General features: G+C 47.8%; 1 protein-coding gene across 1 annotated transcript; it reads left to right on the top strand.

Annotated features, from left to right (window-relative positions):
- Window positions 1-893: 893 nt before the first annotated feature.
- On the top strand, window positions 894-27,365 carry SDC1 (syndecan 1). The gene is made up of 5 exons (XM_084202576.1): window positions 894-1,262; window positions 22,682-22,763; window positions 23,801-24,294; window positions 24,470-24,599; window positions 25,125-27,365. Exons 1-5 carry the CDS (start codon window positions 1,206-1,208, stop codon window positions 25,289-25,291), a joined length of 930 nt encoding a protein of 309 aa, XP_084058702.1. The 5' UTR covers window positions 894-1,205; the 3' UTR covers window positions 25,292-27,365.

A 27,365-nucleotide genomic window follows, 5' to 3' on the forward strand; every position in this document is an offset into this window, starting at 1 on the left:
TTAAATAATATTTGCACACACATTCAGCTGCATTGTTTATAGCAAACATTTCAACATGTGCTGGCACAAGCAGAGAAAATAAAACAAGACAAATGAATGGACTGGAACAGGAACTCCAGCCCTGACCCCGTGGAAGGGTGATACAATTCGTCCTGCCGTGTGTTTTTGCTGGATGGTTGTTGCCTCATTTTTGCCATCCTCGGTGGGACGTGCGAAGACCAAGCCACAGCAGCGCTGAAGTCGCTTTTAACTCCAGTAAAAACGAGGGCGAGTTGCAGGAGGGCGCTTCTTTCAAAGCGGCATTTTTTGCCGCAAACCTCTCGCAGCATTTGACGCTGCCAGAAATCCTGTTCCGAGCAGCAGACAAACGTGTGCACGAAGGCACGGGCAGAGGCTATGGGGCCGGCCCCGGGGACCCGCGGGCAGGAGGGAAGACACCTCATTTCCCCAAACACGAATTTTCTGGGGGAGAAGCCCCCCGCTGGAGGTGATCGGCAGCTAGGAAGGTTGCCCCGGGGAGCGCTCCCGCCCCTCTCTCCGGAGCGGCGCCGGGGGGAGACAGCCGAGGGCCCCCGGGCTTCTCCCACAGTAAAACGGGAAGGGAAGGCTTGGAACAGTATTATCATTATTATTATTATTATTTTGAGTTATTATTTTTAGCGAGAGGGAAGGAAGCTCGGCGGGAGCAATGCTTCTGCCAGAGAGGAAATCTGGGAATGCAGTGGAAGGGAAGGGGCAGCTGCCGGGGGACCGGCCGGGGAGCAGGGGAGAGCGGCCGGGGAGGGGGTACCGGCGCAGGTAGCGCGGCAGGAAGCGGGGGCGGGCGGCGGAGCAGGGCGTGCCAGCCGGGCCGGGCTGGGGCTGGGGAGCCGGGCTGAGCCGAGCCGAGGAGAGGGGAGGGGAGCGGAGCAGAGCGGAGGCGGGGCCGGCCGGGGGGTGGCCGTAAGGTGAAGGTTGTTGCAGTGGGTTCATTAAAAGACAGAGTTCAACTCCTCGCCATCGCAGAGCGCTGCTGGGAGGCTAGTTCGGCTGCGTGCGAAGGGGGGAAAAGGAGGGAAATAAAACAAAACAAAAAAGAAACCAGAAAAGGGGGCAGACCCGCCGCTACTTAAAACAATTCTAAGAGGAGCGAAGCAAGAGCGGCGTTGGAGACGGCGGGAAGCAGGGGCAGGCTGCGCGCTCCCGAGGCCCGGCGAGGAGGAAGGATGATAAACGTGGTGGCCGTGTGGCTGGTGGCCCTTTGCTTCCAGGCTGCTGTCCCGGTGAGCCGAGCGGAGCGGGGCGGGCGCGGCGCACGTGGGGCGGTGGGGCCCGGGTGCGGAGCGGGACCGGGTGCGGGTCCAGGGCGGCGGGGCAGGGTGGGCCGGGCCGGGCCGGGCTGGGGGGACTGGCCGGCTCCCCTCTTCGACGGGCTCCCGCAGGGGATCGCAGCGGTTCCCAGCCGTGCCGGGATGGAGGGCTGCGGTGGCCTTTGTGCTGGCGGCGGGCCCTAGCCCGGCTGCCCCGGCAGCCTTAATTCAAACCAGACCCGCCGCGGCGGCTCCCGACCTGCCGGCGGCTCCGCCCCGGGGCGCCGCGGAGCGGGCGGGCGGCGCTCCCCGCACCCCCGGCCGCGGGACCCCTCCGTGCGCCCGGGAGGGCCGGGGGGGCGGATTCGGATGCTGCCGCCGCCCCTCCGGCGTGTCGCGCCCCGGAGGCGGTGAGCGGCGGGTCCGGGGAAGCGCTGGCATGTGGCCCTTTGTGGTTCGGCTGTGGCCAAGTCACGGGTGGCTCCTGAAGCTGCGGCGCTCCTGCCGTGCCCCGGCACAGACCCAGGGACCGCGGGTCGGTGGGTCCCCGCCGCCTTTGTGCCTGAGAGCCCCGGCCCAGGGCAGGGTACGCCCGGACTCTGCTTTCTGCCGCTGAAACAAAGGTCCCGGTGCTGCCCGGCTGGACGCACGGCCGCGCCCGTGCCGGAGCTCCCCGGAGCGTGGTGACCCCGCGGCAGCGAGGCCCGTCCCGGCTGCCGTGTCCCGGGAGCAGCTCCCGGGGCAGCCCGGAGCCGTGGGGCGCGCTGGTCCCGCAGCAGCAGCCGCCAGGTGTCATCCGCGGACAGGGGATGGCTCTGCTCCTGCTCCCGCCCTGCCTGCGAGAGCCTTTCCGCGGAAACCTGGCCCCGCAGTCCCATGAAGTGCTGTGCTCGCTGCTTCAGGTCTGTGCTCGCAGCCTGGGCGGCGTCGAACCCCGTGTGCGGTCGGAGGGTGCGGGGCAGGAGATCTTGTGGCCGCGCCTCGAGGGCCACAAAGCCCCAGTCCCATCCCTTTCTTCTGAGATGTGGGACACACTTCTTTGCTTCCTGTGTGGTCCCCCACCAGACCTGAGTGTGCGTCGGTTGTGGAGTCTTCCCCTTTGGATGAGTTAGGAGAAAAAAGTGGAGCATGAGATAGTTTGAGCAGGCAGGACCATCAAAGTAAAACTAGTGGGATTTTTTTCTTTCTGAAATGATTGATTTAAAACTTGCTTAGGGGTAAACTGCAGCACCAGTCGGATAAGGAGTGGCAGAACAAAGTGCACAGTGGGATCTGAGCTGTTCGAAATACCTCTGTTTTTGCTGTACCATTCTGTCTGTGAACTTTTCCTATAGTTCTGGATGTGGACCCTCCTGGCCCACATGGCAGTGAGTCGTTATGAGATGGCTAAAAATTACAAACATGTGAGTGTAGGCAGCACTGTTCCATGGAAGGAAGGCTCTGCTCTCAACTACTGAGTAAGCTTCTGCTTAATGAAGTGGGGAAACTGCAGTTAATTTGCAGCCGCTGTACTCTATTTGGATAAAATTCCCCTGTGATAAATATTCCTTACTAGAAATGAGAAGGACATGAAGTAAATGCTTGTCTGGAGTTCTTCTGTGCCTGCAAGACGCTCAGGCCTGGCTGGCACTGTAGATCGAGAGGTTTCAAGGGTGAGCACATGGAGGAGCAGAAGTCTTGGGGCTCTCCAGGATGATTCAGCACTGAGGCTGTTTCCCTTCTGGTGATCACATGGCTTTTTTCCCCCTGTCAGAATGTCAGTGACAGGGACTAATCTGCCTTTCCCACCCATCTGGAATAATTATGATTTGCATTGAGTGTCTGAAAGCCTCTTGTGTTGAAGCAGAGTGACCTTGCACAGTACTTTGAATCTACCAGACTGCAGTGCTGTGGCCATTGCCATGGTTGTGTTGGGTTCTTGGTGGTCTGATTGTTGGATGGATGCCACTGCTGCTGGCACATGGCTTGGCCCTTGGCTCTTGCTGTGTAACTTGGCTCATCTATGCATATTGTCATTGGAATAATGAACAGGAGCAAGAAACTGGCCAAAGTTGTTTTCTTCCTGAGTACTCTTACCTGCAGGAATGATTGGGGAGGTTCCTGGTCTCCTTCAAGGTGACACTTTATTGCTTAAAACACTCTTTATGAGAGTAATTGCCCTGTGTTATTATGATGGCGACATGGACTTCCTTGAAATGAGAAGACTGATACATCTTATAATTTTAACAGTTTAACCTGGTTGTTGTCTAAAATAGAAACTTTTACACGGTATAACACTTACCCAGAAGCCAGTTGATCCTGCTGCAGGAGGGCAGTGGGCAGTCCAGCCCCTATGGTGAGAGGAGGAGGGTTCTGATTGTTTTGTCTGGTGTAGGTGCATGCTGGTGGTTGACAGAAGCTTACCAGAGCAGGCCAAACCTTTTTCCAAGGGTGATGTCATTCCTATCTGAACATAAACTAGTTAGAAGAAATTGGGTAGTCCATCTTGCTTGGTAAACATGAAGGCAGTGGAAAAGGAGGAAACACCTATTTTCTACAGTATGCACAGAGCAGTGTCATAATATTCATCTAGCATTGTAAACAGGGCTTCTCCATCTGAACACTGACTTGCTGGTGGCCCCCTCCTGGTGAAATGGTGACTGCTGTATCTGGTCAGCTCTGAGTAGAGCAGCAGCAAATGAGCTGGAGTTTGTATGGTGTAAGGGGGCTCTGGTGCAGTTTTGTAGTCTTTGTTCCAGGTTTCTCTGAGTTTCAAGTGGTGAGAAGAGCTAACGTTTTAATGGCAGCACTCTGAAATTTCTGGAAACAAACAATCCTCTCTAACAACCTGAGACAAGTTACAGCAAGTGCAAGAAATCTGTAAGCCTTCTAAAATTAAGTTAGTGCACAAACCTGAAATGTAGGCTGCTGTTTTAGCAGCAAAATCAGTCCATTTTAAGTATGTGTTTTGCATTGCCTGTACTCGGATGTCTCCAGGTGGCCTGTATACCAGCATTCTGTCCTAGCCTTGTTTGAAGTGATTACTGTGTCCAAGAACCATACTAATACCCCTGAGAGGGACATTCCACACTTGTTTCTGGCATCTGAGGAGCTGGGATTTTAGGCCCTCCTTCCAGGGAGGAGGGAGCTTCTTGGAAGAGGGAAGATAGGGCCTTTTCCTGAGTAGGTGCTGCCAATTATAAAATTGCAGTGCTTCAGCATTGCAGCGTTAGTGTTTTCACCCTAATAGCTTTGAGATAATAAAGAGTAGAAGACGTCTAATACAGCACTCCTTGACATCTGAAGATTGATGGGCTTGCTGTGTTCACATGGCACTAGTCCCTCAGGACAGCGTTCAGCTGATGCTGAAGCACCTAAATGTAGGTGTCTGTGTGTGCTGGGTGCTTAAGCCCTCATTAGAGTCAAGGCGATGTAATCAGTGGAGCCAAAGAGAGCGATTATCTGACCAGCCCCTGCACGTCTGCTCCAAGGTGAGTTGCTTTGTCAAGGCTTTATTGGCTAGATCTCAAGTTGCCTATAAGAGGAGCACAACACCTTTACTCTGGTGCCTTTATCTGAGAGTGATTTAGCTCAAAGTGATGGACTTCTTATCTGTAGAAATTAATGGTAACTCTCTACATAAACAAACAGACTGGACAGTGGCTCCTGCCAAGAGAACTAGCAAAGCAGTGGGGAACATAAGCTGCTGGCTAGAACAGCAGCTCTCTTCTGTTCTAGTGTAACTGTAGTTTTGTTCTGCTAAAGAATGTGGAAGAAATTAGGGATTATAGCTGGGTCCCATCTCAGCATTCTGAAGTGAGCAGAATATATATGAGCAGAAACATAAGTGGTTGTATTTGGGGTGGATGGTTGTGAGCTGTTGAGTAAGCATCAGAGCATTGTAATATTTAAAGACACTGCTTATTTGTGGATTGGATGTGAGGAGCTTTTGTTACTCTGTAGACTTTGATATAGGCAATGAACTTACTGTGGGCAAGTTGTTTTGACCAAGAGTGCAAGGACTTCTTATGTTTCTCAGAGGTTCATTTCTGAGTTGAGAAGATACTCTTAAATGCCGAAGGCATGTGGTGCCTCCTTTGGAGTGCTGAGTGTCAGCTTTGTTAACAGGTCTCTAAGTTAGGGCTGACAAGTGTGCTTCACCTGAGCTGCTGCTCTGCTGGCTACTGGTGTACCACAGCAATGAGCCTTATCTGGCCTGGCTAGAAACTTGGGACAGTGCACTTTCTACTGTGGGGATGCTAATGGAAAAGTTACTTCTCTGTGAAGCCTCACCTCAAGGTGAGATAACATTTGGACCTCCTACAAGCAACTCTTGTGGGGCAACATCTGCTAATGTGGTGGTTTCCCAAGCTCTCTGTTTCTCAAGCGGTGCTTGGCTGCAGTTGGCGTTCTGGGTCTTGTGGAACCGGCACGGGTCCAATGGAGTCTGTTAGCTTGGGCTCCTTGCCATGCTCCACTGTAATGTTTGTATCTTGCTGCTGAGACCAGTCTCACCAGTGAGGCTTGCTCTGCTGGATGAGAACCAGTGTGTTAGTGGGATTTGGATGGAGCTGGCAATAGAACTTCCCGTTGAGTCACTGGAGCTGCAGTAACAACTGAGTCATGGAGGTGTTGTAAGTCATGGCTTTCCCTGCTAGGCTTCTAGTTAGAAACTCCTTGGGGTATTTTCAGTTGAAGAACTCTTGCTGCTTCGCCTCTGTGTCTTGCTGCTCTGCTCTCTGACAGAACTTATCTTCTCCCACAGCCCATGTTTTTGCAACATGGTTCTCTTTAATGTCCACTCATTTTGTGTCTTGATGGAAGGTCTTCTGGATTGCACTTGCAGAACGACTCCTGACTAAATCAAAGGTGCTGATATAACATAGGAAACTGCCTGCCAAGCAGCTTAAAATACTCTTGGGTATCCTGCCTTGCCACGAGGGCTCTGTGTTGTCATACTCCACTTGTAGCTTTTCTACACTGCCTGTGCAGTAATGTCAATGTCTTGTGATTGCCAGTCATAGAAGCAAAGGCTGACAGTCTTGATTTTTGGCTGTGGGCAGTCCCAGACACACATTCCTGTCATGCAGCCTTCTGCAGAGTACAGCCAGGTCACACAACAACTCTTCAGAATGCACTGGCTCCATCACCTGAGCACACACAAACCATAGCTGGACATTGGGCCTTGCTCTTTGTCTGCCTCTGCCATGTGATGAGGAGCTTGTTGCCCCTTTTAAATGTAAGGAAACTTGAACTTTGTTCCACTTGGAAGGGGAGCATGCTGAATGCTTTCTGGGCGGCACTGTGGACTGTGATTGTCCTCTGCTGTACACAGGAAAGCTCTTGCTAATTAGTTCCTAATGCTGGTGGCTGTACACATCCTGGTCAGAGGCAGGCAGCAGCTCCAGTCCAGCCCATTGCTCATATAGGGATTACTGGAGGAGCAGGCTGTAGATTGAAGCCAGAGGTGGGCAGGGGTGAGTGGAGCCAGTCCGCTTTCTAGAAAGCAAGTGGTGATTAATGTAACGAGTTCCAGATGAGAGCTCTTGTGAAGCTCGATGTCATAGCAGTGGTGCTGCTGTGGTTGTGCTGGTAGGAAGCCTTTGTATATTCTCTGGGGATCAGAGCTGGCAGCTACAGTGCTGTAGGAAGAGACTACCTGGCTCTTTCCTGTCCCAGAACAGGATCCCATGCTGTCTTTTCCTATGCTTTGAGACCAGAAGAGTGGAGAAATACAAATACAGATATGTATGTATGTATTTATTTATAGAGACATCTATGCCTGTCACATACTACTTGTTATCCAGCTGACAGCAGTTTGGAGGCTGTGTGCCCTGGCCCTAGCATGGTGATCTGGGAGATTTGATACCTATGCTCTGCACAACCACAGGAGCTCAGAGCAGCCTGTCCTACCAAAACATCAGTCTCTGCTAAAGCATCTGCAGAGGAGAGAACCTGTTATCTCACTGACCAGCTAATTGGGATCTTCTTTAGGGACAGAGTCCAGGCTTTCTTTAGTCAGGAAGCTGATGGGTAAAAACCCAAAGTAGAGGAACCACAAAGCTTGCTTGAATTCATATCTAACACAGATGCTAATATATGTGATATTCTTCACTCACTTGCTGTGCTCTGTTGCTCATGAAACTGTGACAGAGACTCTCACACTAGCAGATTTGATGGACAAATGAGATTTGTCCACCTCACTGGCTCTAGCAATGTGTGAGTGGCACCTACATGCAGTGGAAAGTGGTGGTGAGGCTTGCATCGAAACTTGCTCAACAGCCTGCAGCTAGACAGCTTTGACTTCTAAATCTCCTTCTGTCCTAATGGAGGAATCATCTAGATCGTGACTACTTTCCCATCAGTGAACAAAGCATGGAACAAAAGAGGCTGACTCTGGCATGTCTGGGCAGTGGCAAGGAGTGCTGTGCTATCGTGCTCTCACATCGACTGACTCATGGCCTGCAGAAGAAAGCTGCTGGCTTAATCCTGCAGCAGCACCGGCTCCCTCTGAAGTGTGTTTAACCTGCAAAAAGTTCCCCAGTCTGCATCTGTAGTTGCACTGAGCTGTGAAACACTGGTGAGCTTCTTTCTACAACAAGCTGGAAGATGCGATTATGAATAATTAGAAGTTACTACTCTGGTAGCTCAAGAGTATTAAATGCTCAGTATGCCCTCCCCCCCCTACACCCAACATGCAACCATAAGGGGTTAAAAAGATTCACCAAACGTTCCTACACTGGTGCTTGTAAGTAAATATGGTGGGTTGACCCTGGCAGGGCACCAGGTGCCCACTGAAGCTGCTCTGTCACTGCCCTTCTCAGCTGGGCAGGGAGAGAAAATACAACAAAAGGCTTGTAGGTCGAGGTAAGGACAGGGAGAGTTCCCTCACCAGTGACCATCACAGGCAAAATAGACTCGACTTGGGGAAATGAATTTAATTTATTACCAATCAACTCAGAGTAGAATAACGAGAAGTAAACCCACATCTTAAAAACACCTTGTCCCCATTTTTCCCCTCCTTTTTTTGGCTTAACTTTAAGCCAGATTCTCCAGCTTTCTCCCCCAGGAGTTCAAGGGGATGGGGAGTGGGGGCTGTGGTTAGTTCATCACATGTTGTCTCTGCTGCTCCTTCTCCTCAGGGCGAGGACTCCTCAGAGTCTTCCCCTGCTCCAGTGTGAGGGTTTGTCTCCACAGACTTCTCCAGTGTGAGTCCTTCCCATGGGCTGCAGGTCTAAATTACTGCTCCTGTCTGGATCCTGTCCATGGGGTGCAGTCCTTCAGGAACAGGCTGCTCCAGCTTGGGTCCCCAACAGAGTGACAGGTCCTGCCAGCAAAATTGGTCTGCTCTGGGCTTCTCTCTCAATGGGGGCTACAGGTCCTGCCAGGAGCTTCTTCCAGCATGGGCTTCCCCCCATGGGGTCACAGCCTCCTTTGGGCGTTCACCTGCTCTGTTGTGGGATCCTCCACAGCTGCAGGTGGATCTCTGCTCCACTGTGGACCTTCATGGGCTTCAGGGGCACAGTTGCACCAGGGGCTGCAGAGGAATCTCTGCTCTGGGGCCTGGAGCTCCTCCTGTCCCTCCTCCTTCACTGACCTTGGGGTCTGCAGGGTTGCCACTCTTGCATATTCTCACTCCTCTCGTCTCTGACTGCAATCACTCCTGTGCAATAACTTTTTCCCCTTCTGGACTGTGTCATCAGAGGCACTGCTGCTGTCACTGATAGTCTCAGCCTTGGCCAGCAGTGGTTCTGTCCTGGCTGGCTGCCACTGGTTCTGTCAGGCACAGGGGAAGTTCTGTCTTGTAAGAGAAGCCACTCCTGTAGTTCCCCTGCTGCCAAAACCCTACCATGGAAACCCAGTACAGTAAAGCACGTTCGACACAAGGTGTCTTGTGACCGACTTAAACACTAGAGCCACAACTGTGCAGGAAATCTAATTATCTGGTCTATTCTGTAATGCACCCCCCTCAACAGACTGCCTGCTGAGAACCTTCCTGTGCTTATTTGGGGGCATACTGCTTGGCAAGGCTCAAAACTATGTCATAAATCATTCTAATAATGTGATGGTATTGGTGGTGTTCTAGTGCCTGGGGATGTTCTCTGATATTATTTAATTTACTAACATGATGTAGCCAGTGGGTCTCTGGCTGCAGGCCCAGAATATTACAAAGTTGAGAAAACTGCAGTATCCAGTAAAAGAAAGTGAAAGTTCACAACAGAGGATCACAACTCTTGGAAACTGAACCTGTTTTGGATAATTCAGAGAGACCAGCAAGTACAGTTGTGTGAGAAGTCCTGTGTAATCCATCCATTGAGGATTGTGAGGTGAATACTACATATCTGGGGCAGCATTCAGTGTTGTTGTGATGGTGCTAGTCCATGCCAGTGGTTCAGCCTGTGCTTTTAGACTTGACCCATAAAGTGGTCCTTCAGCATTTTGTGCTCTGCTTTATTTAGAGGGATAATGTGCTGACTAGAGTTGGTTGTCATGGAGAAGACACAGAAATTTATTCATACATATAAAATATTTTCAACTTAGTGATGTTTGAACAGTGTCTTACAAGTTCGATCTGTTATTATGTCACATCTTGGCTATACTGATGGCTATACTCTTGACAGAAACTGGTCTGAACTAGGGGACATGCTGTGCTAGGAGTAACTTGGTAGTAAAGCATTCACCTTGCCTTGCAATTTTACCACTGTTTTATTGACTTGTGGTGCCTGTCAATCTGTCAGCAATGGCAGTAGTGGTTTAAGGGAACAGAAGTGGCTCTTGTCTCTTCACAGTATCGATGTATAAAACACAGAGATGTCCAAATCACAGCTTGAAATCTTACAGTTGCCCATATGAGGCAAGAGAGCATCCAGAGTGCACAAATATGGTAACATCTCCCACTAAACTGTACTCTCCCCACTTGCTTTGGTGGCTGCTCTGAAAGGAGGCCATGGGGAAGACCAGTGAACAAGCTATACACCCAAAAATGACAGCAGGAGATGAGGCTTGGATAACAGCTGAGATCAAAAGGAAGCTCTGATTTATCTGGCCTTTGTAACTGTCCCTTGTTCAGGGCTCTGCTGTACAGATGTGGTGTGAAACAGTGTAACTGGGTGACTGGGTCAGAGTCAGTTTAATCCAGTAGGTGTTTGGTCAAGAAATGCCTAATGTCCATTAATTAGATGAGTGGAACACTAGGTGACTGGAGCACCATTGCAGCAGCAAGGTTTGTTAAGACTGTTTCTGGTGGGAGGATTTCATTTGGTGCTTCATCATTGAAATGATACTTCCAACATCCTCGTGACTCAGCATGGAAGTACACCAGTCAGCTCTCATAATCTCACTGAGGTGTTGCATAATTTAACTGTGAATGGGGCAACTGCTGTCAGAACTTCGTAGCATGGGCAGGATTAGCAGTGCTTTTGTAAACATAAGCGCAGAGACCATTAGTGTCCTAGGAGGGAGTGCTGTGAGCTTGGTCTGTGCCATTTCATGTGGGTATGTCCCTGGCTCTGTGCTCCAGTGCTTGTGAGCATGTATGTTTCTCAAAGGGAATCCGTGTAGTCTGAACTGTCTTCTCCCTTAGAATAACTCAGTGGAATGTGGTCCAGCCTGTGCCCAAAGACCATCTGAGCTGCTGCTCTTTATTCCAAGGAGACCAGTAGCACCCACAACACTCTCGTGGTGATTTTCTTCAGGAGCTGCTAGGACTGTTGTGGAAGGAGGGGGTAATGGTGAAAGTGCCTCTTTGAGAAGACTCTTGGGACAGTGGAACAGGGTATTCCTGATCTGAGATGTGCCTCCTGCTTCTGGTTGAGATGTTTCAGTCCTTGTGAAGGGCTTAGTCATGGCAGTGTAACTGCATCTGTTACAGGGATGACTTCTGCATTATAAACAACCTTGGCTTAGTCAACACTGAGATCCTGTGGATAAGACAGTGTGATAGCATGCCTCATAATGTAGGGAGAGACTTGAATGTAGGGAGAGACTTGATTTCATCAGATCTAAGCTGGCAGTGGTGAGCCATGGAAACAAACATAAAAAGAACACCAAGAATAGTAGAATATACTCCACAAGGATCATTGAGTCCAGTGTGTGCTAGAGTAAGACCTGCTAAGATGCAGGAACTGCCTTGCATTGGGTTAAACCCAAAATGTAAAGCTGCCTGCATGGTCTGTGTGAGTCCAGCCACCGGCTGTCAATTGGGACTCATGAGTTCATTCCTAGCAGACTGGTGCTGGCTGCTGTGAGCCCTGCTGTGCAAGAACAGAGTCCCTCAGAACTGGTTGGAGCTTAGCTGTGACCAGATCAGAAAGGTGCTGTGGAATGCCAACTCATGGCTCATTTTGCTGCCCAAGTTTCACTTCTGTAGCTCCCTTGCAAATAGTCAAGGTCTCCTGTACCAGACTGACAAGCAACAGTGCCAAGCAGTTAGGTTTTGGGATGTCCCTGGTCCTGCCATCTGGTGTGCACATGTGAGAGAGATTGCATTGGTGCCTGTTCAGGCCAGGCAGCTCCTTCTGGGTGCTTCCAGTCCCCCAATCCATCAGCTCTTCAGTGGGGGTTGTGGCTGGAAGGGCTGGTGGTGATGCTGCAACTGAGAAGTTGAGTGTTACATTTATAATGAAATACAGCATTCCAAGGGAGCACGTCTGGGATGCATGTATGGAAAATACAGATTGTTAGCTGTCCTGATTTAGGTCCTGTCACCCCAGGACATTAGCAAAAACTAATTTCACAAGCCTTGGAGACTTCATTGTGCATCCCTCTGAAGAAAATGTGGAATGTTCACAAAAGCAATCAAGGAGGCTTTGTCTTGGGTTGTTGAGGCTTGGGATGTTGTCGTGATGTGTAGGAGCAGATGTAAGGTCTGTAAGTTAGACTGAGCAGATCAGCTGGGAAGATAAAGCAGAGTTTTGATAGCAGCAGGCCTTGCAGCTGGCAGGTGTTTCTGCCACTGAGGTGTAGACAAACAGAAAGTAACTTTTGTTGTCCTGTCCATATCCGGTTGCTGTAGAATACATCCTCTTATAAAACATTACCTGGGCTGTTCCACTGTAACTCTCTGTAACTAATTGGAACACCTGGTCAGCTTTTTTGTTGTTGTAAGGCCAAGCATTTGTAAGTTTAAGTAGTCTCACTTAGGTTTACCAATGGCTTTAGGTGAGACCTTTGGTACTCCAGGGTTGCAAGTTCATCTTTCTGCTGAGGTTTAAACAACGTTCCAGCTGCTAGGAGCCACAAGTCCTGCCCTAGGTACAAGCTTTTTAGATTGGTACACTAGGGATTTTTATCTGAAACTTGGATTTCACTCATTTAATATAGCACTGCAAGCAATTTGCTCAAATTAGAAACATGTATGCATCAGTAGTAGACTGAAAATGTTTCTGTGATCCTTCAAGAAATCTTAGAGCTTTGTCTCCTGGCTCCTTGGCATACCTCACGTTAGGTAATTGCTGGACTTCAGGGTGGAGAAGAGGGAAACTACTGAGATAAGAACCTGAGTCTTTTCCTATCCTTGTTTCTGGACACTGAAGGTTGTTGCATTTTCTCTTGTCTGATAATTGTTCCTGGCTGCGTGTTGGCTTCCCTCCCTCAGGTGAAGCAGAACAGTTCCTTTCCCCTCAGAATACTGTGTAGCATAGTGATGAGGTGGTTTTTGACTTCTGGAACCACATGTGCTCAGGTCAGAGCACCTGTGCAGCTGTAGCACTGCTTGTTGTATTTTGCTGATCACATTAAAGCTGCCATGGAGCTCATTTGACCTGGGTAGTAGTTCCACCAGCAAAATTGCACAGCATTTTTCTTTGGGAAACAGGCTTCCCTAGGCCAGAGGCACACGTGTTCGGGTGCTGCTGAGAGCCATCAGCAAGGCACAGGGTGCCACCACCCTAATTTGAGGACTTGAGACACCACAGACCACATCTTGCTTTCCTGTAGGCACACCTCTGATTTCTGAGCTGGGACTTCCTGAGCTGATCGGCTGAAGATGACCAGAGCAAGCTGTGCTCCGGTGGGACTAAAATCCCTGAGCTGCCACTGCCGTGTCCCTACACTGGTGTGCTGCAGGCTTGTGCTCTGTCCTGCAGCCACGGCCTAGGCAGGAGGAGTGTGAGGGGCCGGGTTCCCCTCCCGGGTGCGGGGCCGAGTCCTCCCCCTTGCCGGGCCGGGTCCCCCCGGTGCAGGGCCGAGCCTCTCCTGCGGGTGTGGGGCCGTGTCCCCTCGGTGCAGGGCCGAGCCTCTCCTGCGGGTGCGGGGCCGGGTCCCCCCCACCTCCTCCGGGCGCAGGGCCGAGCCCCCCGTGCAGGGCCGAGCCCCCCGTGCAGGGCTGGGCCTCTCGGTGTCCTGGCACCTGGCCCACAGCCCCTCGCTCAGCATTTGGAGCCCTGAGGGCTGCCGGGACGAGCCAGTCCCAAATGGAACAAATGGGGGCACTCAACACCTGCAGCTCTTGCCTCAAACCCAGCCCTGGGCTCCATTCAGCAGCCTCAGGGCTGTAATGCCAGTGGCTGCTTCGCTGGGAGCTGGGTGGTTTCTGAGGTGTGTGGAGAAAGGAGCTTGGCTTCCCCAGCCCACACATGCTGCCAAGGAGCAGCCAGGCAGTCTGAAGGCCACTGTTGCTCTTGTCAGGAGCTCTGGTTCTGCTGCAGGTTTAACTGCAATGACAGTCCTTAGTGCTGGTCACTGAACAGGGTGAGTGGTGTCAAGAGATAGGACAAGGAAAGGAATTTGCCTCCACCACAGCCAGCTGTTTGGGAATAATTGGCAAACCAAGATATAAGCTCAGTGTGTTTATATGTGCTGGAGGCAGCACTGCAAAGTCCAGTCGCTTATTTAAGGTGGCCGTGGCTGCCGGTGCCTTGTGTGAGGTGAGTTGCTCTTTCTCACCTGAGCTCCACAGCAGGTCCCGCATGTGTGCAGGAGGAATAGGCAGCAGGTATTTGAATCCTGTCACTTACAATTCCTTCTGCTGGCAAGAGGGTTGCATTTTTCTGTGGTGTGGCTACCAGTACATGTGGGTAATGTGTGGGTTTGGGCTGCTGGAGTCCTCTGCTGGATAGGTTTCCATTTCATAAAGATTTTCTGCTTGCCAGCATGCTCCCCTCTTTAGCCTTACTTTGTCAGGTTTCAGGGATGGGTGGCCCACCTCCACCCCCTGCTGAAACCAAGCAATTCCTGGACTGTTCCTTTCTAAACCATTCCTGGTTTCAGGGATGAGTGGCCCACCTCCAGCCTCTGCTGAAACCAAGCAATTCCTGGACTGTTCCTTTCTAAACCATTCCTGGTTTCAGGGATGAGTGGCCCACCTCCAGCCTCTGCTGAAACCAAGCAATTCCTGGACTGTTCCTTTCTAAACAAGCAGATGAAGTGGCTGTTGCTGTGAGAATGAATCTTCCCTGCTGGTTTTGCTATGCTGAGAAGTAAGAAGTGCTGGTGACTTTCAGTCAGAGGGTTTTGACAAGCTAGGTTTGCCTAGTCTTGACTTAGGCAGCTCAGTGCTCATCTCTCAAGTCAGCTTAAGTAGATTGAAGTTAATTTCCCAGGATGGATGGGCCTCAGTGAGCTCCACCTACTTTGCACTACCCTTTGAGCTTATACATTGGCTGTGGCTTTCTTTTGCTAGCTCAAGAAACATGCCTGAATTATCAAGTATGTTTAAGAGCTGCAGGGAAGGATCTTTAAAGAAAAGTGGTTTATAACATAAAACTGAACTGGCTGCTTCTCATGAGATTAGCTGCAGGGAAATGAGCTTTCTCATTAGACTGCATCTTCAAAGCACGGGCTGCCTTGAACGTGGGAGACAAAAGGGACCCCACTTTTGGCCATATTGTGACAGACTGTCAGTGATACAGAGTTAAGCTGTGTGCCTGTTGTGTGCCATGTCTGTGGATGTGTTGGTCTGTGGTGAGATTCAGAAATTCAGTCTTTGGCCTGAGCTGCATTGCTTGACTGGAAGGAGCAGGTTGGTGTGAGTGAAAGCAGTGTGTAGTAACTTCCTTGTTTGATACATAGTCCAGGTGAGAAAGCAGGAGCACAGGCTGTAACTCACTTCTCTGTTGCTGAGAGACTGAGCAGGCTTCTAGTGGAGCTGGCTGAGAGGGACTTGAGAGGCAGCTGAGCTCTTCTGCATCAAAGCTGGCACAGTGCTCTGTGCACTGCTGGCACAGAGGGCTCCCATGCGCTGCTGCTGTGCTGTCCCTGCTGCCATGACCATGGCCATGAGCTTCCCCTGCTGAAGATTCCATAGTCCTCTGGGACTCCAGCTGCTCCAGCTCTGCTCAGCCCTCTGTGATGAAGGATGTTCAATGTACTCTTTGTCCAGGAATAAATGGCAATTGCGCTAGGCCTCCTGTAAAAGTTCAGGCAGCCCAGGATGAAAGTAGATCTGCTCTGCTTTGAGCAAGACATCTGTCTAGCCTTTACTACTGTGTATTCCTGCTCCCAGGAGGACTGGGAGGACTCAGAAGCACTGCTGTCAGACCTTGGAACAAACATGATCCATGAGCAGACACTGCAGAACTCTCCCTACAGCCCCTGTCCTTGCTCATTTTTGTATGAACCTGTGTGGCCCTCTGAGTCAGCCTCTGATTTGCGTGTTGCCTGCAGTCTGGTGATGTGCATTTCCATAATGCATGGCGGGCTGGGGAATGAGTGTCAGCATCCCAGAATGCAGGCTGTGAGCCTGTGTGAATGCTTAAGCAGCCCTGGCTGCCACGCTCTGCCCTGTGCCAACACAAACACTTGTGCATTCATGCACTGAGTAGGATTGGGAAACTGGTCCTGCTGGAAAATTCTTTGCATGATATTTTATCCTCTTCTTACTTTTTTTTCTTTTTCTTTCTTCTTCTTTTTTTTTTTTTTTTTTTTTTTTGGATTTGTTGGTGGGTTGTTTTTTTTTGGGGGGGGGGGGGGAGGAGGTCTGGGTTTTTTTTTTTTTCTTTTCTTTTTCCTTTTGTTTAGTTTAACAAGACCAGTTCCCTGATCTGGTTCACCATGAAAGTGCGCAAACAGACGTGCAGGGGATGGTCCAGGAAGCATGAAGTGACATGCTCTTGTGGGAGGTGGGAGTTAAAAGGGCCCTGCTGTACAGTGTGAAACCTAACCTGGTGGCAACAAGCTGGTTCATTTTTGCTCTTGGCATGCTGATTACTGTGTTTCTGCCCTACTTAATTAAAAAAGTTGCCCTGTCACTCTAAGGAGAAAATGTAAAGCTGATTGGGCAATAATGTGGAGCCTCTAGAAGCACTGGGACACTGGCTGCTCTGCCTGTGGAGTAGCTGGATGCTATTCCTTGGCCACTGCATCTTGTGCAGAGGATCAGGTTATGCTCCTACAGCTTGAAGAAAAGGCGAACACAGCCTAGTGAACAGTGGGCAGTCTACAGTCTGTTTTTTTCCTCACCATGGTGGAATAGATCCTAAGAGCTCTCATCCTGTCTTGAGCAGCTACTGGAAGTTGTTTTGCTGCCTTTGAGAGCTGAGTGCCAAGAGGAAACTACTGTGTGGTGATCAGGGAGTTCAAACACAACTCCCTCAAAGATAGTTCCTCTCTCAAGTCACCAGGCAAAAATAGAAGAGGAGGCCAGTAAGAATGCAATTAACCAAGATCTTCCATATCTCTTTACTCTAATAATGATCTGATAGACAAGCAGCCAGATTAACTGGCTTGCTTACCTCTTTCTGTTAAAATGGTGCTTGCCTTGCTGACCAAAAGATCCCCCTTTGCTTTCCACTTGCTTCTGTTTGGGAGGAGCACCCTCTGAGCCACTCTCCAGGCTTGCTGCAGGTGGCACAGATTGATGGATGGAAGGGTGGGGATGCTGAAGCTTGTTAATACACATCAAAAGGTTGTTGAGGGCACAGGGGAACACCACCATCTGAAACAGGGAGTGCGCTAGGAAGTGAGAAGTGCTGGTGACTTGGTTTGTAGAATCATAGAAGGGTTTAGGTTGGAAGGGACCATGAAGTTCCAACACTCCTGTTGTCACAGCAGTCCTTGATTGGAACACTAGCTAGGGATAAGATAGTGTTTAAATCTAGGCTGTCCAGCCTTTGAACTGTGCGTGGGGTGGTTGGTAGCTGTCTTTGGCCTGCGCTGTTACTCTGCATCTTTGGCTCCTCCAGGAAGAGAAATACTTCATTGACCTTCATGATCACCAAGGAGCACCAGGGTTTATTTTGAGCAGTGGAGTAGCAGGAGAAACAACTACAAGAGAATTTAGGTGAAGCGGTGGCACACTGCTGCTGAGTTCTGATGTTACAGGCTTGCATGCAAGCTTCAGTCTTGACTTGCCATATAAAAGCATCAGCTCTCTTTCTGCTATTCCAGGATTTATGGCTGACTGTTAAAGAGAGTGCATGGCCATCTTAATTCCAGAATCTGTACGTCTGTAATAGAAGGGGGGTAGATGAGGATGCTGCTGGTGGGTTTTATATGATTGGGGTTTGTTTTTGGTTGTTGTGTGGTTTTCTTTTTTAATTTCCCCCCCCCCCCCTTAACCATTGAAGCAGTCTCCCAACCATGAACATCTGTGATTGGAGTTAATTGTCCATGGGCTATTAAGTGCAGAATATCAAGGTTTAACAAAGCTAAAGTTTCCTTCAGCAGGTGGTTTTGTCTTCTCCCCACACTAATACAAATATTATGTTGAGGTTAGAAGCTCTTTGGGCTGCTCTGCCTCAGATAGCATTTCTGCTCTTCAGTGTATTGGAAAGGGTGAAAGACAAACCTTGAGTTTATTTAAGAATTAATTGTTCAAATCCTTTTGAAAGTATTCTTCTAGATGCTCTATTGTAGCCAAATTATAGGGCAAATGCTTGTCTTGCTCTTGTATATCTCTTAAACAAGAGCAAACTATTGGTTTTCCTTCCCATGCTGTTGCAATACTCTCGCAGGATGTTTAGGGAACTGTTTGAGGTGGGACAGCTCATTACAGTTCATTCTTTTTCAGCTGAGTAAGAAGGATTTATTAGGGGAAATAAATGTGCAAATTTAACAGCTTTATTCAGATAATGGAGGATTTCAAGTATTTTTGACCCTGCAGATCACTAACTGGATTAAGAAGAGTCGGATACAAATCATCCTTAATCTAGTTAAGGGCTTGTAGCAGCTTGTGGCAAAGCCAGTGGTTTTGCTTACCTCAAAGAGCAATTTGAGAAAAGCTCTTTCCTTTTGCATGTATCAAATTAAATAAATGTGGTTCCCAGTTGGGGCAGGGTTAGATCAACTAATCAACTACAAATCTCCCCCTCATCATGAGAGAGTGTTTCAGATCTCTGCTGTAGCAGGAGGGAGCTCTGTAGCAGCTGGTGGGATAAGCCCAGAAGGACCCATGCTTTGAGACTCTGACCAAGATGGAGACTGAAAAATAGTTAAAAATGATACTTTAAAAAAGAAAAAAAGTCTGGACTATGTCAGCCTTCTGGATCCAATAATATTGCTAATGAGTTGTGAAAGCCGGGCCTATTGTTGATTAAATTGAAGATGCCACTAAGCAGCTTTCTGGTTGTCCCAGCAGAACTGAATAACTATTGTTCTCCAACAATGCAGTGCTCAGCAAGAGCAGAAGCTAACAGTCACCCCAGGGTTTCCCCTAAACAGGCTGCTTTGATCCTTGTGGAAGAGGGTCTTCCACTGGTTAATGAGAACTGCTTAAAGCATATCAAAAATACAGTTAAAAATTTTACCCCTCACATGCAACTGAACTCAGTGACAGCAAATCAAAAGGACTGGACAAGTGTTTCCAACCAGTCGTCTGAACTGCTAACAAAACCATACAAGCTTGTTAAATGGTAAAAAAGCAACATGTTGTAGGTGCTCAATAAGAATGTAAAGATTTTTTGACTAGAGTACATGAGATACCATCAGAGATCCTTCAAAGCATCCATTCTCTGAAAGGTAGAGAGTGGAATTATTTTCAGCTCTTTTGTATGATAGCATAACCCAGTGGTTCTGTGCCCCTAATCCTCTTGGCTGTTCAAAACCTTTCTCATTGGTGTAAGTCAGCTTCAGTCAAAGGTCATTGAAAAACCTTGACCATGAGGTGTTTGTTCTTTGAACAGCACGGTCTGTCTTCCTGATGCAAACCCAAATTAGTTCAGTCCCTTCCAATGCTGTCTTGAGTCAGTGTTTTCTAACCTTGCTGTGTCTGAAATCCTTCAGCGGCAGATCATTATAGAAGCATGGCCTTTCTGCAGTACTTGTATTTTGTGGGGAGGTTACCATCTTTTATGCCCATTGAAGCTGTAATTTATGAAGCAAGAAATGTAGTCCTTATATAACCATACAGTTACATAAATTGGGCAAATGTTCCTTAATGCTCATGTGTCATGAAATTGGATGATGCCATGAAATTACAGCACTTTGTGGGTATTCTGACTGCTATCCACATGTGCATAATCCTGTACTTCCCTTGAGTATTTGGGCCAAAGTCCCTCTCAGATCCCAAGCCGGAAGCTGCCTGGTTAAAGGGAGGTGCCACAATGCCCAGAAGAGCAGCTGGGACAGGGGGACAAGACCCTTGGGGGCATGTAACTTCACTAAGTTCTCATATAAAACTGTGGAAAGCAGGCTTTACTGATCCTGGTTCATGTTTTCTATTATTCTCTTACATGCAGCAGCCAGCCTCAGGGGTTGGTGGGTCGTGTTTGGAGAATGGGTGCTGAGCAGCTGCTGGACAGCTCTGCCCTGGAACACCTTGGGTGTCCCTTGGTTTGGCTGCCCTGGGCTTCTCCCCTCAGAGGAGGACCTCACTATCCCTGCTCACATGCAGGAATCAAACTAGGACTCAAATGGGTACATAGCAAAGGCTGTGGAGAAGCAGAGCTTGCAGCAGCCTGGGAAGAGGCTCAGAGCTCAGGTGTGAGTGCTGGTTGTCCTGGGTTGGACCCTGGTTAAGGGTAGGGAGGCTGGACATACTTCATAAGAACAAAGGAATTGTGGCACAACTGAACAATCCACACCTATTAACCCCTCAAGGGGAAAGGGTGCAGGCTTAATAGTCAAGATTTTATTTCTTGACAGTCTGTGATCCTTTCAGGAAGATTGTTGAGGTCTGTAGACAATCAGTCTGTCCAGGTGTTGTTGGAAATCCAGATGAGCAACCCCTGAATATTCAGATTTGGGGGGAAGGTAGCCTTGATCCTAGCTGAAGGTGTATGGTGATGCAATCTTAAGGTGTGTTGGCAGTGCCTTACTTCAAAAAAAAAGCTGAAGAGTTTGATTTCTAGCTGCTTCCAGGAAGTTTTCCCACTGGGAGGAGAATGCAATCCCCACCTTTAGCAGCATGTTCCCCCTTTGCACTCAGCCAGGCTGAGTGAAAGAACAAAGGGTTGTGCTTGCCACTACTGGTGTGAGAAGTGAGAGAGAAATATGGTCTCCAACCCCCCTATCAACAAAAACAGTGCCATTTCTAAGGCCTCACTTATCTTTTGAATGTACTGGGAAGGGCACACGAGGGATCTGAATTTGGGCAGCCTGGCAGTTCTTTCTTTATTCTTTATGCACCAACAGTTCGTACTCTTTAATATTTGAAGTGAAGTGAGATCAGCCTGTGTGAGTCACCACCCTTGGACACAAGAAGGAAAACACATGGGAAGTACTTTTCTGACCTACTTTCTGTGGAAGGGTGCAAAAGCTCAGCGCAAACAAGCGGGGACAAATCTAAAAGTCAAAATTTTAGACCTCATGACTTGCCGTTAAGCAAGAGATCGAAGGGCAATTCACTCTAGAAATATGCTTGCAGAAGCTTAAGGAATAGTGCTTTGGGGGTTATTTTCAGTAGGGAAGAAAAGAGCTAAAAAATTTATGTCTGTATGAGGGGGTTTTATTCCCAGTGTTTTTTTGTTATTAAAAAAAAAAATCATATAGCTACAATAATTGCCTGAAGGGGTAAGATCTTGAGGTTGAATAGGCTGGTGGCAACTTGGTTACTTGTCTTCAGAGAGGCAGAATCTAAAGGGCTAGTTAACCATCTTGGAAACTAGTCCTGTGGAAATGTGGGGAATGGATAAGGTATTAAGGATGGAAGAGAAAACTGGATAAACCTGTATCTTAAGAATAAGAAGGAGATAGGACCGATAAACATATCCATTGTAGGTAATAAAGTGACAACTACAGAGCTGGATTGTTTTGACAGTACATAATGGTGCTGGCTAACTTCTCTCTGGGATGAGGATGAATGTTATATTCATTTTTAAGTGACCCTGTGTTAATGCAAGCAAGAGAAATACAGAGGGTCTGGCTGCAAAGCTGGCAAGAATATTGTCCTTTTTTTTACTTAATAAAATGAGACTTTGCACTTCTTGGGATCATAGGGATCCCACAGCTTGGATGATTCAATGAGACATCTAAACTTGCAGATGGCTGTGCTGGAAAGGGGTGACAAAGGTGACTTGAGGATGAGATAGAAGTCAAAATTTGTGGAAACAGGGAATGTAGTTGGATGTCAAAAAGATAAAATTTGGAAGAAGTGGCTTACAGGGTTTTGGTTTGAAATCTGAGAAAGGAAAATGATTGGTTAGGTAATGGTAGCCCTGCAGAAATAAACCTGAGGCTCATCATGAGCTGAGAGTCAGGCATGTTGTAGTGATAGGAGCAGAAAGTGTATACAGCACAAGCCAATGAGATGCGTGAAGTAATCATTCTGTAATTAGTTAACTAGTAAACACTGAAAGAGTGTTGTCATCTTTGGAGATCCTGAATAGCTTTGAGTGTTGTATGTTCTGACAATCAAGTGCCATAGTACAGGGGTTTGGCTTCTTGTTTCAGCAACTGAATTTCGGTGCAGGGTAGTGTACTCTTTGGAGTGTAAACAGAGAAAGGTCAGGGCTTGTTCTCCAGCAGTGAAGGCTGGCTTCTATCTCTGGACTTATTCTGAGTGCCCACACGTAGTAAAAAGGGACTTGGATTCTCCTTCTAGCTAGCTAAGACCAAAGCTAGATGCTTTGGTTTCAGATATGTGAAAAGTATTTGAGTCATAAAGGGAAAGAAGGCAAACTACTTTGCCTCCCTTCCCGTGTGCTCCTTAGAAATAATGCAGTGACTTGCAGGTGGAGTGGTTGGTAGATAGGGAGGACACAGTCAGCACCTGAAACAGGCTGGTAAGGACTGGGCATTTCCTGCTCCCAGGATGCAACTCTGAATGGATTCCTTGCTTTCTTCTTTCCCAAAGCAACGGCAGCCTGGAAGCAGTGCAGAGAAAGGAGACAGCAAGACTGACCTTTCCAACACCAAACATACTAACATACTAAGAGCTACTCTTTTGGGGAGGGGAGCTGGAATGAGGGAAGAAGAAAAAATGCAATCTGAACAAAAAAATTTTGTGTGACCTCTAGGAACCCCTAGAAGACTCTTTGCAAGCAACCTGATCACTTCAATCTCATCACTGACGCATCTTTTTGCTCTTCTCTTTAAAGCAAACTACAAATCTGAACCTTCCCCCTGAAGACCTTGATTCATCTGGTGATGAAGACGATGCATTCTCAGGTTCAGGTGCAGGTGAGTTATTAGCACTTGTGCTGGTAGTGCTTGATCCTTCTGGCAATTGAGGTCTCAGTAAGCACCCAAGGGAAGTGGGGGTAGAGAGAGGAATCCACATACACACACCCACCCCAGAATATGAGAGCTGGGAACAGAGAAAGGGCCTAATCTATTAATCTTGTATTCCTTGAGATGCTAACAATTAGTAGAAAATGAGCTGTAGGAGACTTGAGAGGGAGCAGAGGCAGAGGTAAACTCCATGTGACTGCTATTGTGAAGTGTGTAAAGAATGTTATGAAACTGGAGTGATTCTTCACTCATGGGGAAGAGAGATCATAACAATGCCCTTTATGAGCAGGTATAGGAGATAATGTTTGAGGGTGTGCAAACCCCAGCCTACCAATACGTATCAAGTACAAACTTTATCTGTCATCAGATGGGCGTGTTCCCATGGCCCATAGGTTTTTATAAGAGATAAGGGGGATTTAGGGTAGGGGGAAAGGTCTATAAAAATGATTGTTAAACTGCATGAGAGAGACCTTGGTGTTCAGTACTGAAGTTGAGGGGATACTAGTGAGAAAAGAGCAAGCTATTGAAAGCCGAAGCATGCTATGCTTCTGCTTCCTTCCAGCCACAAGTTTGTATTTTAGATTATACTCTGCAGAAATTAAGACCCTGAAATCAGTTCCAAATGTGGTTGAGACTGAAGGTGTAACTGCTCTGAATCAAATAAAAGTGTTTATGGAAAAAGACTCAGATATCTACCCTGAGGAACCAGTGTACTGAAAGCAGATTTCCCTTGTCAACCTCACCACAAACAGGCACTTTTGCCTTGGGGAGAAGCAGATGACTAACAAAGTATTGCTGAGTACCACAGTGGTCTGCCCCTTCCTTATTCCACTGAAAAGGATGAGGAATTACAAACTGAACTTTGGTTAATTATGAAAATTGACTGTGAAGGTTAAGCATCCTCCTTAGACCAGTGTCCTGAAGATACTATTAACAGGCCTCTAAACTGGCCAAGGATAATATTTTTTTGTTTGTTTGTTTTGCAGGTCCCCTGACTGATCAGTCTCACACCTGGAAAATCCCAGGAGAATCAACTAATTCCTCAATAGTGGCAGCACCAGTGGATTTCAGTGAACAGCCATTTCATGGGATTGAGAGCAGAACTGAAAAGGAAGCAATATCTCCATCTGCAACCAGTAATCCAGTGACAGAGAAACCAGTTGAAGCTGTGAAGGACGAAGTATCCATCCTGGGCTCACCTGATGGGAAGCCAACAAGCCATGTAGTCACAACAACAGTGAGAAGTTCCACTGCTCACTTTCCTTCCGTGGTTCATGTGACTCCTTCAGAAGCCTCTGCTGTGGTCCATGAGATTGAGCCTAAAATCCCCAGCTCTGATGTGCCAGACACCAAGGATGTGCCTGAGCCTCACTCTACTGTCCATGGTGAGGGGGAGGTCGCTGCCACCCCCATGGCCACAGCTCCAAGGGATGTTGCTCCTACACATGAGGAGGTTTCTGAAGTTGGCTCTGGAGACCCGGTGAGGACTAACAGTTCTGACACCCTTTGCAGGGAGATGTCTTTAGTATCATGTGCTAAGTTGGTTTGGTGGGAATGGGTGTTAATTAGTCAAAACCAGTGATTGGTTTAATAGGTTATGTTGGTGGACAGACATGATGAGAAACATGAATAACTTGCCCTGCATGTCCCAACAGGGAGACTTCATCTTGACTAAAGACGAGGAATCAATCTCCATCCAGAACTCAGAAGTACTGGCTGACTCTGAGAGGAATGCCAAAGCAGCAGGAGCCTCAGGAATTATGGACAGAAAAGAAGTTCTTGGAGGTACCAGATATTTTGGATTTCTAGTTGGTAAAAGCAGATTCCTGGAGTCTCCTGGCAGCAGAAGCTGCAGTTGTGCAAATACATCTCTGAGCAAGGATGCCAACCTTTTTTGTTAGACCTCTGAAATGACGGTGACGATTCTGTGATGTCAAAACCCTAACAGGGGCAAATATTAGTCTCCTAATAGCAGCTAGCAGTGGCTGCTTTATCTGCAACTTTGTTTAAACCTCTTCCTTCACTCTTCTGAAAAGTTACAGTAAAATTTCTCTGTTGCTGCCTCAGTCAAATTACCAGGGTTGAACACCATGGCCTTGTGTGCTGTGTAGCATGGCCCAGTGGGAGATCCATGTCCCTAGGACTGGCTGCTGTATTTGAGCAGGTGCTTGGTTTGGGAGGGGACAGAAGGACACATTAATTTAAGTTATTAAGCCAGGGATAGGTAGGGAACAATCTGGAACTTAAAATCATAGTAGTACTATCTGGTATGGCATCTAGAGTAATCTGTGTCTTTTTCTCCCCTTCCAGGTGTTATTGCTGGAGGACTTGTAGGCTTGGTGTTTGCAGTGTTTCTAGTTGCATTTATGCTGTACAGAATGAAGAAGAAAGATGAAGGCAGCTATTCACTGGATGAACCAAAACAGTCTAATGGAGGATACCAAAAACCACACAAACAAGAGGAATTCTATGCATAAACACTGATCTTCAGGACACTTCTTATTCCATCTTTCTTGGACTCTTCTCTCCCTGCACGTGGACCTCCTAGTGTGCTTTGCATTAAACTTAAGCCATATGATCATTGGGTTATTTGCCCTTACCACTTTGCCATTGGAAAATTTTTAACTACAAAATAGATCTGGATTCATTCAACATTCCCTGCTTTCTTGCACAACTTGGGGTTTTTTTTTGGTTTTTTTTTTGAAACAGAACTGGAACTGCAAGTTCCTAAACTCACTTTGGTTTATCTAAAGACTGCTGGGACAGGCGGTGGGGAGAAGATAAGGGAGCACTGTATGTATAAAACTCTTTATATTTAGGGAAAGGGCTAGCAAGAATAACCAATTATCAGTGCTCAAATTCTGTATAGCAGGGGTCCTTCCTATTTAACTCATAGATGTGTTTTGAGTGTAACAAGTGGCTGTGCTGGGCAGACATTTGGTACACTGCTGTCCTCTAGCTCTTTCTGACAGCTGTATTTGGAGCACTTAATGCCTATGAAACATCAAGCTGAACTTGATCTCTGCCAAAAGAAGGTGTGAGGGGCAGGGTAAGCAAATGACTGCCACGTGGTTTAAAATAACTTATATTTTGGAAACATTATCCCATATTCAGAACCAGCTCCTAAGCAGCTGGTACATACAATAGCAAAAAACAAAGCCCAAGAACCCCAAAACTAACCGGAGAGTTAATTTTACCAATAGTGTTGGGCTGTCCCACTACCCTCTCTCTCTCTCTCAAGGCTTAGGTAAGAAGTAGATTTTTTCCAAGCAGTCTCATCTCAGACATTCCCTTTCCTAGGTGCTGAGTGGAGGTTGGCTGTCCTGCTGTCTGATCTTACCCTGGGCAGTACCAGGTGACCAGGCCGTGTTGTAGCACCTCCAGTCACCATGGCTGTCTCAGAATGTGCTCTGCCCTCTGTGCCACAGGGTGCCGTGGCACACAGGGCTGGGAGGTGGGAAGCAGCACCTCCTGACTGCAGCTAAGGAGTAAAGAAGCATCTGAAATGAGCCTGGGGAAGGCTGAGTGTAGGTGGCCTTAAACAGATACAACAGTTGGTGTGCTTGACTCTCGCTACTCTGGAGCGGCTCCTTGGAAGCTGTTCCTGCACTTTGGAGAGAAGCCACTCGAGGGATGTCAGTCTAGTAAGGGCAGAAAAGCACCCCCTGAGCACAGTCTGGATGCTTGAAGCTGTGTGTGGTCAGTGTGCTGTCAGATGTCAGGCACTGGGGCCTCTCTGGGGGTCTGGAGTTCTCCAGAGCATCTCAAACCATGCGAACACAAGTGTGGTGTTCTGTACAAGCCTTACTTTGGCTCTGCCTTTGGGTAGCTTCTTGCCACTTCAGTTCCTCATCACTCAGTGCAGAAGGTATGGGGTGGGTGGAGGAGTGTTTACAACTGATGTAAATATTTGTACTGTCGAGCCAGAGGGAATGATCAGAGTATATTGGAATATTGCAACAGTTGGTACAAATGTTGCACATTAACAGACAAACTTAAAAACCTGTGTAATTTAAATGAAGTATAAAACACTCCTGAGCTGCCATGCAGCTAAGATTGGTGCCTTCACTGCAAACACAAGGAAAAAAACCCAAAATGTCTTGATTCCAAACTCTTCTTTATGCACGTGGAGAACTTGTGCATATGTGTAGCTGGCTGGTTTTTTAAGAAAAACTGCAACAACCATTATGGTTTTTTGTTAGGGTTGTTCTGTTTTCAGTTTTTTCGTTTTTTTTTATTTTGGGTTTGTTTTTTTTTTTTTTACTGAATGAATTTTTATAGGTTAATGCAATGACCAGATGGTGTTAATTTCAGCTGTAATTCTTTGCTTTGTATAGGAATGTAGAAAGGTTTGATAGGTCTATCTATGAAAATGTTCTTGTAAAGCACAGGAAGATAAAGTAGTAAAATTCAGTTGTACCTCACAACCTTGTTAGAGGGAAAGGAAAAAAAACTGTATATTTTGGTAGTCTTAACTGACAGTTTGTGAAACAAACATGACATTCTGTGTTATTTAAGTGGTACAAATGAAATATGAGTTCTGACAGAAGA

Source organism: Fringilla coelebs (genome assembly GCF_963513975.1).
Source record: "Fringilla coelebs genome assembly, chromosome: 3".
NCBI lineage: Eukaryota > Metazoa > Chordata > Aves > Passeriformes > Fringillidae > Fringilla > Fringilla coelebs.